The following is a 13,348-nucleotide window of genomic DNA, read 5'->3' on the forward strand; positions in this document are numbered from 1 at the left end:
GTACGCCTGGGTGGAGCCTGTTAAATCCAAAAGCGCTAAAGATGTCACTCAAGCTATGAATGATATTTTTATTTCAAGTGGAAGAGTACCGAAAAATATTCAGACTGATAATGGGAAGGAATTCTACAATGTTTCCTTCACGAAACTCATGAAGAAGCACAACATTAATCACTATAGTACTTACAGCCAAGTTAAAAGTTCAATTGTAGAAAGATTTAATAGAACCTTTAAATCTATGATGTATCAATTATTTAGTCTCAGAGGAAGCTATAATTATACAAAGTATTTACCTGATCTCATAGATACCTACAACAACAAAGTACACAGTACGGTTGGTATGACACCATCGGAAGTAAATTCTAGTAATGAAGCATTCTTACTAGCTAATGTATACTCTTCTAAAGTAAAAAGGATAGATAAACAACGCTTTAAAGAAGGAGACTATGTACGTGTTTCGAAAAAGAGAACTATATTTAGCAGAGGTTACACACCCAATTGGAGCACCGAAGTATTTAAAATTATAAATGTCCGCAACACTATTCCATATACTTACTTGTTGGAAGACTTGACAGGACAACCTATTCAAGGAGCATTTTATGCACAAGAACTGCAGAAAACTAAATATAAAGATGTATATCTTGTAGAAAAAATACTAAGACGTAAACAAGATAAGCTGTATGTAAAGTGGTTAGGTTTTAGGAAACCTTCTTGGATAAATAAAAATGATTTAGTAGAATAATAAAGTTTTTGTAATAAAATTGTGTAGTTTTTTTGTTTTGTTTTTTCCCCATTAACCTTCCACATCATTAAGGAACATAATAAAAAATGAAAACAGATTATTTTGTATAAACAAAATTTATTCAATAGTTTTTACACCAGTGTTACAACAGTTTAATATTTTTCTTAAATAAGTAAATTGTTTATTAACATCGTCTATTAAACTCACTAGTTTAAAATATTCATTTTTTAAAAAAATTATCTTCGGAGGGTGATATTGAAGGAGATCTTCTAACCATGATGGTTTTCCTCGTATAACCATAGTTTTATGGGTGAACATCTCAAAAAAAACTGTTGCATGCTGTAGTTGTACTTCAGCCGGTACGGATCCGTTTTTTTTACCAAAAAAATCATCACATACTTGCTTGTTAGCTTGTAGAGTTGACCAATCTTCCTCAATTAAGTAGATAACTGTTTTTTTTGTTTTGAATGCAATAAGTGGTGCACCATCTTCAGACAAGCCTGTTACCAGTTGTTTTGAGTGATTGGCGTTCAACGAGAAGCTGGTTGTAAGCTGCAATCCTGTACCACTCGCCATCTTGTCACAAACTGACTATGTTACACTAATTCTCATCATCTATCCCTCCTTTGCATAGCAGATTTAATTCTTTGGTAATGTGGTGGGATAACCAAGCAATGTTCGAACAAGGGCAAGTATCTGGCCCAACAGTCTGTTTCGGATTCGACCAAACACAGTTAATATAATGTTCATTAGCAGCCTTAACAATATATTCTTTAGAGTATTTTTCTAAAGATTTCAAATCATCACGTAGATTGATATAAGCTAGTACTAAATCCAAATCGGCTAGTGTAATGGTGGGAAATGTTGTAACAAACTTATTATAATTATCACTCACTGAAATCACTTTCCATTGATCTGCCATTTTTTAATTAATAATAGAAGAATCTGCAGGAAGTGCTCAATGGAGTCAAAGCAAGTTGACTGACTGTGTCGTATTTGCAATAGTATTATTATATAGTCTTTTAAAACCGGTCCCTCTCTAAGTAGAGAATGTGTGGGACTACACCGCTTCTACACATGATGAGTATTATATATGTAGTTGATGTCTGCAGCAAGAGAAACTAACCGAGAGAGATAGAGAGAGAGTTTGAGCATGTTCACGCAGGCTAGTTGAGATTTTTCAGGTTATTCACCTATTTAAGTATTTTATTTTCACAATTCAAATCAACTATTATTTAGTTTTAACTAATATGGATGGGCGAGAGAGAGAGAGAGAGAGAGATGTACCTTAATAGTGTGGAGAGAAGAGAAAGATGCATCTTAAGAGAGTGGAGAGAAGGATAGAGCAGGAATAAACTGCACCCGCCACCCCTACTTCATCCTAGTCCGCCATCTTTACTGAGCCAGAAGCCTCCTTTTTACTCTACTTCTTCCTATGTGAATGAGAATGAGCGGCGCAAAGCTCCAGACGTAGGAGCGTGACCGGTTTCATTGGAGCCATTCTGGCTTTAGACATAACCAGGCTGATGACTGTTTCATCAGATAATGACACAAGGTATACTACGGCCCCATACGCCCGTTCTGATGCAGCAGCAAAGCCGCTCAAATATATCTTAGGAGTAGACGAAGACAAGAATGTAAGGATACGGTTATTTGAGAGTTCCGGAAGGGTGACAGCAAACTGAGGCCACTCCTGGATAATGGATGCAGGCAAAGGGTCATCCCAATAAAAGAAGGCTTGACAAACGATTCGAAAAATTGCAAAAGCAAAAACTGTTATTGGGATTGTAGTAGTAAATAATAATAATAATGCCATGTGGAGCGCTGGTGTGCGCGCTAGAAAAAGTTGGTTGGCGTCTTATGTGTCTTATGGCGATTGCTTGCGATCAATGTTATGTTTATGTTGCGTTATAAAAGATAAAATAAATCTTGTGTTTTGGTTTTTGTTATTTTGTTGTTGTTAAGCTACCATTTTAGTTCTACAATTCTCAGGTGTGGGGATCACAATAAATAAACTATAAATAAAAGACAAACAATTTTTGGTGATAGTGAGGTGAGGTTAAGTGGTTAAGTTAAACGGTTTAAAATATTTTTTTTAGTAATAATTAGACATTTGTTTTGTTAGAATAGTTCTTTAGTTTATCTTTAAAAAAAGAAATGAGTAAATTAGGAGATTATCAGGCAATAGCGGCCAAGATTAGTAATACTGCACTTTTAACTATTGTAAGTTTCCATAAATTTATTTTTTCTGAAGAAGGTAATAGCAATAAGAGGAAAAGAATTAAAGAATTTACAGGTTTTAATTTCTTAAAAGATTCTGAGAGCTATAAAGATAAATTTAGTTGGATTAAAGAAAATTTGAAAATAAGTGAACTGTACAAGATTTGTGCTTTACTAAATTTGGAATGTGAAGATGATTTCGATGATATGACTATTACATTATTGGATTGCTTTATCGATTTAGCACTACTAGCACCTAGAAGTAAGGTGGAAGAAGATTCCGATAGTGAGCATGAAGAAATTGAGGCAGAAGGAAAGAGTTACAACGAATATGTTGATGCAGAGTGTTTGGTTCCCCAATAGTGGCGGCCCCCCAGACTTGTTTTTTCCAGTGTGCCATGCGTCAGTTGGCGCAATTGGGTGAGCACGAGAGAGAGGGGATGTGCTGGTCTGCAAAAAAAAAGCCAAGCGTCACAGTGTGAAGGAATGTCGGCCATATTAGCGCCTCCTTTTTTTAGTGTTGCAGAGAGTTCTATTAAAACTGGTTTTGAGTTAACAAGATCTATTGACAAATTGAACGTCAGTGCACTGAACAATATCATATTTAACCTGTTGGAATATATATCTATGTGTATAAACTTGAACAAGTATGTAATTAGCGTAATTATTACTCCCGTATATTGTCGTCTGGGACAATTAATTGATTAATTAGAGTAATTAATTTCTACTGTATCTTGTCGTCTTGGACAATTAATTATTATTATTTCTCCTTTTTTGTAACCATAAGATCTGTTTAATCCCATGTGTATGTCGCCTTGGGCACTTGAGATATTATTGTCTTGGACAATTGATTAATTAGAGTAATTAATTTCTACTGTATCTTGTGGACCTGGACAATCTGTTACTGTAATCAATTTATTTGTCTGTATTGCGTTGTTGAAATGTTAATAAAGTGCTGAATTGTATCTATTTGAAAAGTGTTTTGAAGACTGGTGGCGTCCCCCACTATACCAGCCTCTCATTTAAATTGCGCATTTCCATTCCCCCCTTTCTTGACTATTTTTCATGGTGCCGAAACCCGGGACAAAGTCTTCAGAACACTATTTTTTCCTTGTAAGTAATTTCGCCTTTTGTTGAAATAATTTACTTATATGATTGATGATATTTTGTTCATACGACGTGTTGGCATTAGTTGTAAGGTTGGCCTACTATAGCCTTAATTTTTTTGTTATATTTGTTTATATATAATTGTTTATATATTCCTTCATATCACCTATTGTTTAATTATAAAACTTAAGCGCCTTGCCTACAGTATTATTTTAGCTTTTTTTCTTATATTAGTATACCTAATTAATTGTACTTTTTCATTTTGTCCTTTCCATATGTACTACTGGCATTAGCTACTAAGTTATTTAGTCTATGTTAGTTATTTTGTCTATTTTTTCTTTTTTTTTTTTTTGTATTGTGCTATTATTTTTGACAATTGTACATAACTCTCTTTCTCGCCAGCACAACCTGCTTGTTTAGCCTTCCTGTCCAACATGGAAGAATCCACTGAAAAGTCTACCCCTCCCAGTTCTCCGGTTCCCATCCACCCTTCGTTGGAGGAAACTCCGCGATTGCCCATCCAGTCTGAGGCCAGTGGGGATCTCAATGTCATTAGATGCCGCCACCTCACTGCCAGGCTGGATCAATGGACCCGACATGTTCAATTGTTGGACCCAGAGTCCCCTGAGTCAGTCAGCCGATGCCACCAGCTCTCCACCATTTTTAAGTCTCTGTTCCAGACAGTGGACAAAGAGGCTTGGGAATGGTTGCGGCCCTTGGCATCGGATTACAGTGCCCCTCTTGCCTTGGCGCTGTCTCAAAGCCACGAACAGGCTGAACTCGCCCACCTTTCTATTGTCTTGCCGATTTTGGCTGCCCCCTCCTTCCATTAAGTCTGCCTCGGTGTCTGTCTCTTCCCACACTGGCGCAGTTGATGAGTCTGTAGTGGAGCTAGCCAGAAGGCAGCTGCAGGAGCTCATCATTCCTAAGATTCCTGTGTTTGAGGGGGATGTGTTGACGTATGGGGATTTCAAACGGAATTTTCAGGCTGAGATTCGTAGACTAGCCCTCCCTGCAGCCAAGCGGCTGCAGCCTCTTCGGTCGTGCTTGAATGGCCCCCCCTTGTCCATTGTCCAGAATGCCACCTCCACTGAGGAAGGATACCTCTATGCCTGGGAGACTCAGGACGCCCGATATGAGGGAAGGTTGCGGGTCGCCAGTGCTATGGTGGACAACTTCCTTCACTTCCCAGAGCCTCAGCCCAGCATAGAAGCGTGCATCGCCTGGCTGTCAAGCAGGCAAATTTTACTGGACCAGTGATCCATCCCTCACCCGCTTGATTTTCTCCTTTGCCACATTACGTTGTCCAATTTGGCCCCCGGTCTACAAGAGGAATTTAGGAAGAAGTACCTAAGATTTTTTGACGAGCTGCCTTGCAGTTCTCAGGTGCTGGATTTCCTAAAAGACCAGGGGGACCGACTCTCTCCTACATTGTCACCAAGGGGGATTCCCCCTCCTCATGTCCAGGCCAGTCCCAGCACTAGTCCCACGCCTCCTTCCCATCAACCAGCTTCCACCCGCTCGCCCAGTCAGGTTAAACCGTACTCACCCAAATCAGTCCGTTTTGTGCCTCGTCCACCACGGAGACCTTCATCATCTTCACCTCCTCCAAGGCCACAGCCTATCCCTTCTACTCCTCGTGCCCCAACTTCCTCAACCTCTTCCTCCATTCAGTGTTACTTCTGTGGGGATCCACATCGCCTGTCTAAATGCGCTCACTACGTTAACTTGTCAGTGAGTGACAAGTGGGATTTGGTCACGGAGAAGAACCTATGTACCAATTGTCTTTCCATCTATTACCCAGTATCCCGATGTCCCTGCCAGGTCGGGTACGCGAAGTGCCATGGAAAGCATCATACCTCCTTGCAACCCCCTCCATCATCTGCCAGCCTTAGTCAGAGAAGAGCCAGTGCCCCTGGAATTCCCACATTGATGTCCCTGCGAACCTCTCGACCCTCGAGGCCCAAATCTCCTCCCAGGACTTACCTGAGTCCCCGCCTCCCTTCCCAAGACGCTCCCTTCTTCCTCCAAGTTCCTTTGAGCCTCATCTGCCTCTAGGCAAGGTCAGGGACTCTGAGTCTCGACCCTCGTCGACTTCCTCGTCCGACGAATTGCCCCCCGTACATCCTGTAACTTACTTAGGGCGACATCCAGCACCCCCTCCCCCGCCGGAATTATAGATTTTTGGCAAGCGCGATACTCCTCCCTTGTCCACTTTTGCGTTCTGCCGTCGCAGACGCTGCCGTTTGTGTCACTCGGCAAATGTTCCACGTCAGTCCACAATCAAATCTTTCCCGTCCGATATGTCAGTTTCCCCCACTGCCCTGGTGTATCTCCTTGGAGGAGATGGCCAGTGATATCGCGCTCGTGCCCTGCTGGATTCAGGCAGTGAGATAAATTTGATGTCCAAGACATTCGCTAAAGAAAGTAAATTGAATTACAACCCCATGTCAGGTGGGATTCGAGGGATAGGAGGCAACATCGCCACCCAAGTCGTAGGTCAAGTTTCTACCAGTTTGAGGCAATGCCCCCCTTTTTCCCAAATCAAAGTCCCCTTCCGCATAGTCACCAAGACCGTCCCAGATGCACCGTCCTCTTATTTCCCTGTTAAGGACTGGCCGCATTTAGCGGATAAACAGTTAGCCTACCGAACCTTTAACGAACCGAGTCCGGTAGACGTAGTGTTTTCAGCCTCGGTCTTTGATGCCATCGACCTTATTCAAATAATCCGGGCACAAAATGGTTCCCCCAACGCCCGATTGACAACTCTTGGCTGGATTATGTCTGGCCCCTTAAGAAGCTTCCCCTCGAGGAGGGTTTGTTTTGACTCTTCCGTCAAGGACAGCAGGTCCAACTCTAAGCAATATCGGACCTATTATAAAATTTTGTTCAAGCATAAGTATGGTCAGTTACCAGCCCCTAGGGCACCTGCTAACCAGTCTAGCCCAGAAAACAAGCCTTCGGCCGAAACCCCTCTTTGCCAGTCCGAGTCGGAACCAATTGCTCATTGCAATAACCCTGAACTCCTCGTGCAATCGGAACAGTCAGGCCCCCTAGTTTGTCTTTCTCCTCTGCTCAAGCCAGGTCTACTCCCCAAGAGGAAGTCATCCCTCAGCAACCCACTCCTCCAACTTTGGCTATCCAACTTCCGCCCCCGAAACCTCAACGCTTGATTAGAACGCGGCGGCCGCTGCAAATTTGTAGTACCTTTATTCCTGAAACTCTTCCTCCCACCATGACTTCTGCGGGGGTTACTCTCTCCGAAGGTTCTACTCCACCTGTTGGTCCCTCTCTAGTCACTCATATGCCGGTAATTCCTGCCCAGCCCACGGTACTCCGACTCAGCTCGGGTATAAACCCCCAATCTATATCATACCCCCTGACCTAGTCTTGTCACGCCTGATGGAAAAGATGTTCGCCTTGGAGGAAGTGTCGGAGGTTTCGCCTCTTACCCCGGACGAATTGAAAGCTGAAGAGTGCTTCTCGAAGTCACATTTCCGACTTCCTGATGGTCGTTTTTCAGTAGCATTGCCACTTAAGACTAGTCCTTGCTGCCTAGGCGAATCGAGAAAAATTGCCCTAAAACGCCTACTCCAAATTGATTCTCGTCATAAAAAATCCCCACAGCTCCGTACTCCCTATGTCGAGTTCCTGAAAGATTACTTAGAGTCTAACCACATGGAGTTAGCTCCTCCACTCAAGTTGGATCAAATTTCTTATTACATACCCCATCACGCTGTCCATCGCCCAGATGACCCCCCGGAGAAGATTAGAGTTGTATTCAATGCCACCCAGAAGTCCTCAACAGGCATTTCTCTCAATGAGCTTTTGTTTCCCGGTCCAAAATTACAACTCGACATTTGGAAGGTCGTTACCCGATTCAGGACTGACAGGTAGGTGTTCACTGCTGACATTCGTCAGATGTTTCGGCAGATACAACATCCACCTAAAGATAGAGACCTATTGCGTATCCTTTGGCGATTTGACCCTAGCCAACCGGTTTAGGAGTACCGATTGTGCACGGTTACTTATGGAACCACGTCAGCCCCCTACCTAGCATGCCAAGTATTCCAGGAATTAGCTCTCACCTCTCAGGCCTCCCTTCCCTTGGCATCAGAAATACTACGCGACCGCACCTATGTCGACGACATTTCTGGGGGAGGCCCTACTCTAGAAACAGCACTGCAGTCTAGAGATCAATTAATCAAGTTATTGAGTCAAGCTCAAATTGAACTTAGAAAATGGGCATCAAATCACCCGCAATTGTTAGATAAAATACCCTCTTAATATCTGCTTCCGGCCATGTCCTCAGTCAGTTTAGAAAACGATGAGGAGTCACAATTGAAGATACTCGGACTTTGTTGGAACCCTTCTCGAGATTACTTCCATTTTCTAATCCGTTCCGTTCCTAATGTTCAAACTAAAAGACAATTAGCCAGTCAGATTGCAAAAGTTTTTGACCCCTTGGGATGGTTGATCCCCATAACAGTTTTTGCTCATGCAATATTTAGAATAGTCTGTCAAGCCTCCTTTGATTGGGATGATCCCCTGCCCTCATCAATCGTCCAGGAATGGGCTCAGTTCGCTGTCTCCCTGCCTGACCTGTCTAAAATTCACATACCCAGATTTTTGTCTTTACCCAATCCTACGTGTTATTTAGTGGGTTTTGCTGACGCGTCTGAGCGAGCCTATGCGGCCGTAGTTTACCTTGTGTCCCAGTCTGAGGACACTGTCATTAGCCTGGTCATGTCTAAAGCCAGAATGGCCCCCATGAAACCGGTCACGCTCCCTCGTCTGGAGCTTTGTGCGGCCCACCTACTTGCCCTTACGATTAACAAGGTCAGATTACTCTTCTCTCAGATAACCACTCAAAACATCCTAGCCTTTTCGGATTCTACCATTGCCCTGGCCTGGATTACAGCAACACCACCTCCGCATTGGAAGGTGTTCGTGGGAAATAGAGTAGCTGCTATCTTAGAAAAAGTACCCGCCTCGTAATGGTTCCACATCTCCTCCTCACAAAACCCCGCTGACTGTGCCTCACGTGGATTACGACCTCAAAAATTGGTGGGTCACCAGTTATGGTGGGAGGGTCCCTCTTGGCTGAAATCAAACCACGAGTCATGGCCCCTTGGGCAAGTGAGTGCCGATTTGTCTGACCCTGTCATAGGAGCAGAAATTCGCTCCCAGGCCCTCAATGTGTCAAGTGTAATGTCCTGCCCTGAGGAATTAGAGAATAAATTCTCCAGTCTGTATACTCTGCAGAATGTAGTGGCCTGGTGTCTGCGATTCGCCCACAATATTAGAAACCCAGTGCATCGTAGGTCGGGTCCATTGTATGTAAAGGAACGTAGCGAAGCCCTGCGAGTTCTAATAGTCCGAGCCCAACAGCACTCGCTGTCCGAGAAGATTGAGGATGTCCCCCAGGCCCAGACTAAGCCTCGTCAAAACCTTAGGCCTATTTCTGCACACTGATGGAGTGCTGCGAGTTGGAGGGAGACTCAGACTGGCCGATGTCCCCGAATCTCAGAAGCGCCCTGCCTTTTTGCCTTCGCAACACCCCTTCACGGCCTTGGTCATACAAGATGCCCACATATCCAACCTCCACGTAAGCCCCACTGCCACTCACGCATTTCTGCGGAGTCGATATTGGATTGTGAATGGTAAGAATGTTGTCCGCCGACAATTGGGAACCTGTAACAAGTGTTTCAGCATCAAGCCAACACCCTTCAACCCGCTCATGGGTCAACTGCCAGGAGGAAGAGCCAGCGCCTCACCACCCTTCACCACCACCGGTATAGATTATGCAGGCCCATTCAACGTCAAAATTGCTTCTCTGCGTTCAGCCAAGGTTCTTCAATCTTACCTTGCCATTTTCGTCTGCTTCTCAACCAAGGCCATACACCTGGAGCTAGTCACAGACCTCACCACGCAAGCATTTCTGGCGGCTTTGAGCCGCTTCGTTGCCAGGAGAGGCGTGCCAAGTCACATTTGGTCAGATAATGGCACTAACTTTGTCGGGGCCAAAAGAAAACTCAAGGAGGTATACACTCTACTAAAAGACGCCAAGTCGCAGGAGGTCATTCAGAGAGAGTCCAATAAACGAGGCATTGAGTGGCACTTCATCCCTCCTAGAGCGCCACACTTTGGAGGCTTGTGGGAAGCTGCGGTTAAATCAGCCAAAAGATCACTGAAGATCACGTTGGGCACCCAATAGCCTACTATGGAGTTCTTCCTTACTATCCTGTGTCAAATTGAAGCCATTTTGAACTCCCGACCACTTACTGCTGTGTCCTCCTCTCCAGATGATTTTCAGGTATTGACGCCCGGTCATTTTTTAATAATGCGGCCACTGACCGCCCTGCCAACTGGTGACTCCTTGTCGCCGCGCACCTTCCTCAGGTCCAAATGGACAATGGTGCAGTTTACTGTCGGCCAATTCTGGAAGAGATGGCATCGGGATTATCTACTTGACCAACAAGCCATGTTGAAGTGGCATTCACCCTCCTTCCCGGCGACAGAGGGTCAGATATTTACCATAGTGGACGACAACCTTCCCCCCCCTGCAGTGGACGATTGGACGGATCGCCAGGCTCCACTATGGAAGAGACGAAGTGGCACGAGTGGCAGACGTTAAAACCCCGTCGGGTATCATCAGCCGACGGAGCTCACCTGGTATCACCGGAGCCGTTCTGCGGTGTCTCAAGATGCCTCAGGAGTACATCCATTAAGCTATGGATGCAGGACCGATCAAGGGAATGGTGGGTCAAAACTCCAGGCCAGAGACAGGCGAAAAAGTTTATCCATAGCTACTCGCCCAAGCTAACTGCAGAATTACTCCAACTAGGCCGGGTGGCCATAAGGATAGCAGTTGGCATTCTCACTGGCCATTGTAGATTAAATAAGCACATACATCGCATGGGCCTGGCAACGGATAGCCTGTGTAGGTTTTGTCAGGGAGAAGAGGAGACGGCACTGCATGTGGTATGTCGTGCGAGGGGCTGGTCTGGCTAAGGTACCGCCTCTTTGGCAAAGAGAAGCTGGTGCCAACAAGCCTCAGCCAGGGCCCTCTCTCTGACCTATTAAGGCTTTCATTTAAATTGCGCATTTCCATTCCCCCCTTTCTTGACTATTTTTCACAGAGGTTATGACCACTAGAAAAGAGAAGGCCAATAGATTTGTAATGTCTTTTCGCGATGTGCAAGATTCCATTCGTTCATTTAGTGGCGAAAATGACTATTCTATCGAAGCTTGGGCCTCGGATTTCGAAGAATTATCTGGTATAATAGTGACATACAGAAGCTAGTTTTTGCAAAGCGTTCTTTGACAGGTTTAGCAAAATTGTTCATACAAAGTGAAAAGGGATTGTGCACTTTTGGTAAATTAAAAGCTGCTCTGTTGGAGGAGTTTTCTCACCGTATAAGTAGTGCAGATTTCCACCGCCTTCTTAGTGAGAGACGGGCTAAGAAAAATGAAAGTCTGCAACAATATTATTTTACCATGAGAGAAATGGCGTCCAGAGGGTCAGTGGAACCGATGGCGTTAATCCAGTATATTGTAGACGGAATACCAGATGCGGTTAACAATAAAATTACGTTGTATGAGGCCAAAAGTTTAAAGGAACTTAAAGACAAGATAATTATTTATGAAAGCATAAGAGAGAAATTGGAAAATAAACAGAAACCTTCCGCTCTGACTTTCAAAACTGAGGGTAGCAAGGCGTCTAAATTTACGCAGAACAACAAGCGCTACAACTGCAATGGCGAGGGTCACCGAGCAGCAGAATGTCCTCGTCCTAGGCGGGAAAGGGGCTCCTGCTACACCTGTGGAGAAAAGGGCCACCTACAAAACAGTTGCCCGAACAGAAAGCGCTCAGCAGGAACATCCGTTGGAGCCTCAACTTCTAAGGTGGTGGGCATTGTGGCAGAAAAACCTCCACTGCCGCCATATTATACTTCTTTGGTGATAAATGGAAGCCGAGTACAGAGTGAAGTAGAAGCTGTCATAGATTCCGGATCATGCATTTCATTAATTAGGAATGACATGGTGGAGTCTGACAGAATTCTAGTCGCCCCATCCAATATTAAGCTGTACGAAGGTATAAATAAGTCCAAATTAAGCATTATAGATATATTTTGTACAAAAGTATTTTTAAATTCATGTAATATATTTTTAGATATTAATTTTTATGTTGTTAATAATAATGCAATTCCTTGTAGTTGCCTTTTAGGTAGACTTCATCTCAAATAAACAAATATGCATAACGTTTTCTGATACCGTCAGTATTGTCGCTAGTAAAAATAATTTAGATATTAAAGATTTTTTTTTTTTTTTTTTTTTTTTTTTTTTTTAACGCCAAGCCGTTGGTGCTCAGTCCATTCGGCTTCTGGCAGACCAATATAATTTGGTCATAATGGCTTTATTGTCATGGATATTTATATTTGTGCTGTTCGCGACGACATCTATCAAGGCGTGGCAGACCGGTAAGTGCTGACTATCCATTTCCTCCTCTTGCAGGCACAGGGGACACATAGGGCTGTCCACCACCCCAATCCTGTGCAGATGTTTTTGGAGGTAGTCATGCCCTGTAGTCATACGAAAGCATGCCACAGCCTCCTTTCTTGCAGCTGTTACCAAAACAGGATTCTCAAGTAGCGTCCGCCACCGCTTTCCTTCTGCTTGATGCTGTTGGGTCCTTTTTATTTCTTCATTATAAGAAGACTTAACTACTTTTTTAACAGCGGAGAAGGCGAGCGGTGTGTCGGGTTGCTGCATTTCGGCTCCTCTGCGGGCTAGCTCATCTGCTTGCTCGTTACCCGTTAGGCCGCAATGACTCGGCACCCATTGGAGCACGACACGAGTTCCCCGCTCGATCAGAACAGCTATGTGGCTTCTTGCTATCCTCACCTCCGAGTGGTCAGTGTAGTGTCTACTAGAGATTGCCAGTATTGCAGCCTGGGAATCAATAAAGAGCACTATTTGGGGGTTATCCTTTTTGTCTTCTATTAATTTAGCCAGAGCCATGGAGATAGCTTTGACCTCCCCATCAAAATTAGTGCACATCCTACCCACTGGCTCAGCCAGCGTGAACTCTCGTCAGTACACTCCGGCCCCTGCGTTATGGGTCGCCGCTCGGGCGGAACCATCTGTGTAGATATGTAGCCAGTCCCGAGCGGGGTATCGGGAGTGTATCGTCTCCAGGGCCAACGCTCTCATTTCCTGCTCGGAAGTTTGATCCTTAAGAAGCGGTTGCATAAGATTTAGCCTTGCCTCCGCCAAGTG

General features: G+C 44.2%; 3 protein-coding genes across 3 annotated transcripts; 2 read left to right on the forward strand and 1 right to left on the reverse strand.

Moving 5' to 3' along the window:
- Positions 1-8,368: 8,368 nt before the first annotated feature.
- On the forward strand, positions 8,369-9,064 carry LOC141459904 (uncharacterized). The gene has a single exon (XM_074139465.1). It carries the CDS (start codon positions 8,369-8,371, stop codon positions 9,062-9,064), a length of 696 nt encoding a protein of 231 aa, XP_073995566.1.
- Positions 9,065-9,482: 418 nt separating this feature from the next.
- LOC141459905 (uncharacterized) lies at positions 9,483-10,283 on the forward strand. The gene has a single exon (XM_074139466.1). The coding sequence runs from the start codon at positions 9,483-9,485 to the stop codon at positions 10,281-10,283; it is 801 nt and encodes a 266-aa protein (XP_073995567.1).
- A 2,153-nt stretch (positions 10,284-12,436) lies between these two features.
- LOC141459906 (uncharacterized) lies at positions 12,437-13,129 on the reverse strand. The gene has a single exon (XM_074139468.1). The coding sequence runs from the start codon at positions 13,127-13,129 to the stop codon at positions 12,437-12,439; it is 693 nt and encodes a 230-aa protein (XP_073995569.1).
- Positions 13,130-13,348: the final 219 nt, after the last annotated feature.

The sequence above is a fragment of the Rhodnius prolixus genome, unplaced genomic scaffold (assembly GCF_049639745.1).
Source record: "Rhodnius prolixus isolate KJV_2025 unplaced genomic scaffold, Rpr scaffold_29, whole genome shotgun sequence".
Lineage (NCBI taxonomy): Eukaryota > Metazoa > Arthropoda > Insecta > Hemiptera > Reduviidae > Rhodnius > Rhodnius prolixus.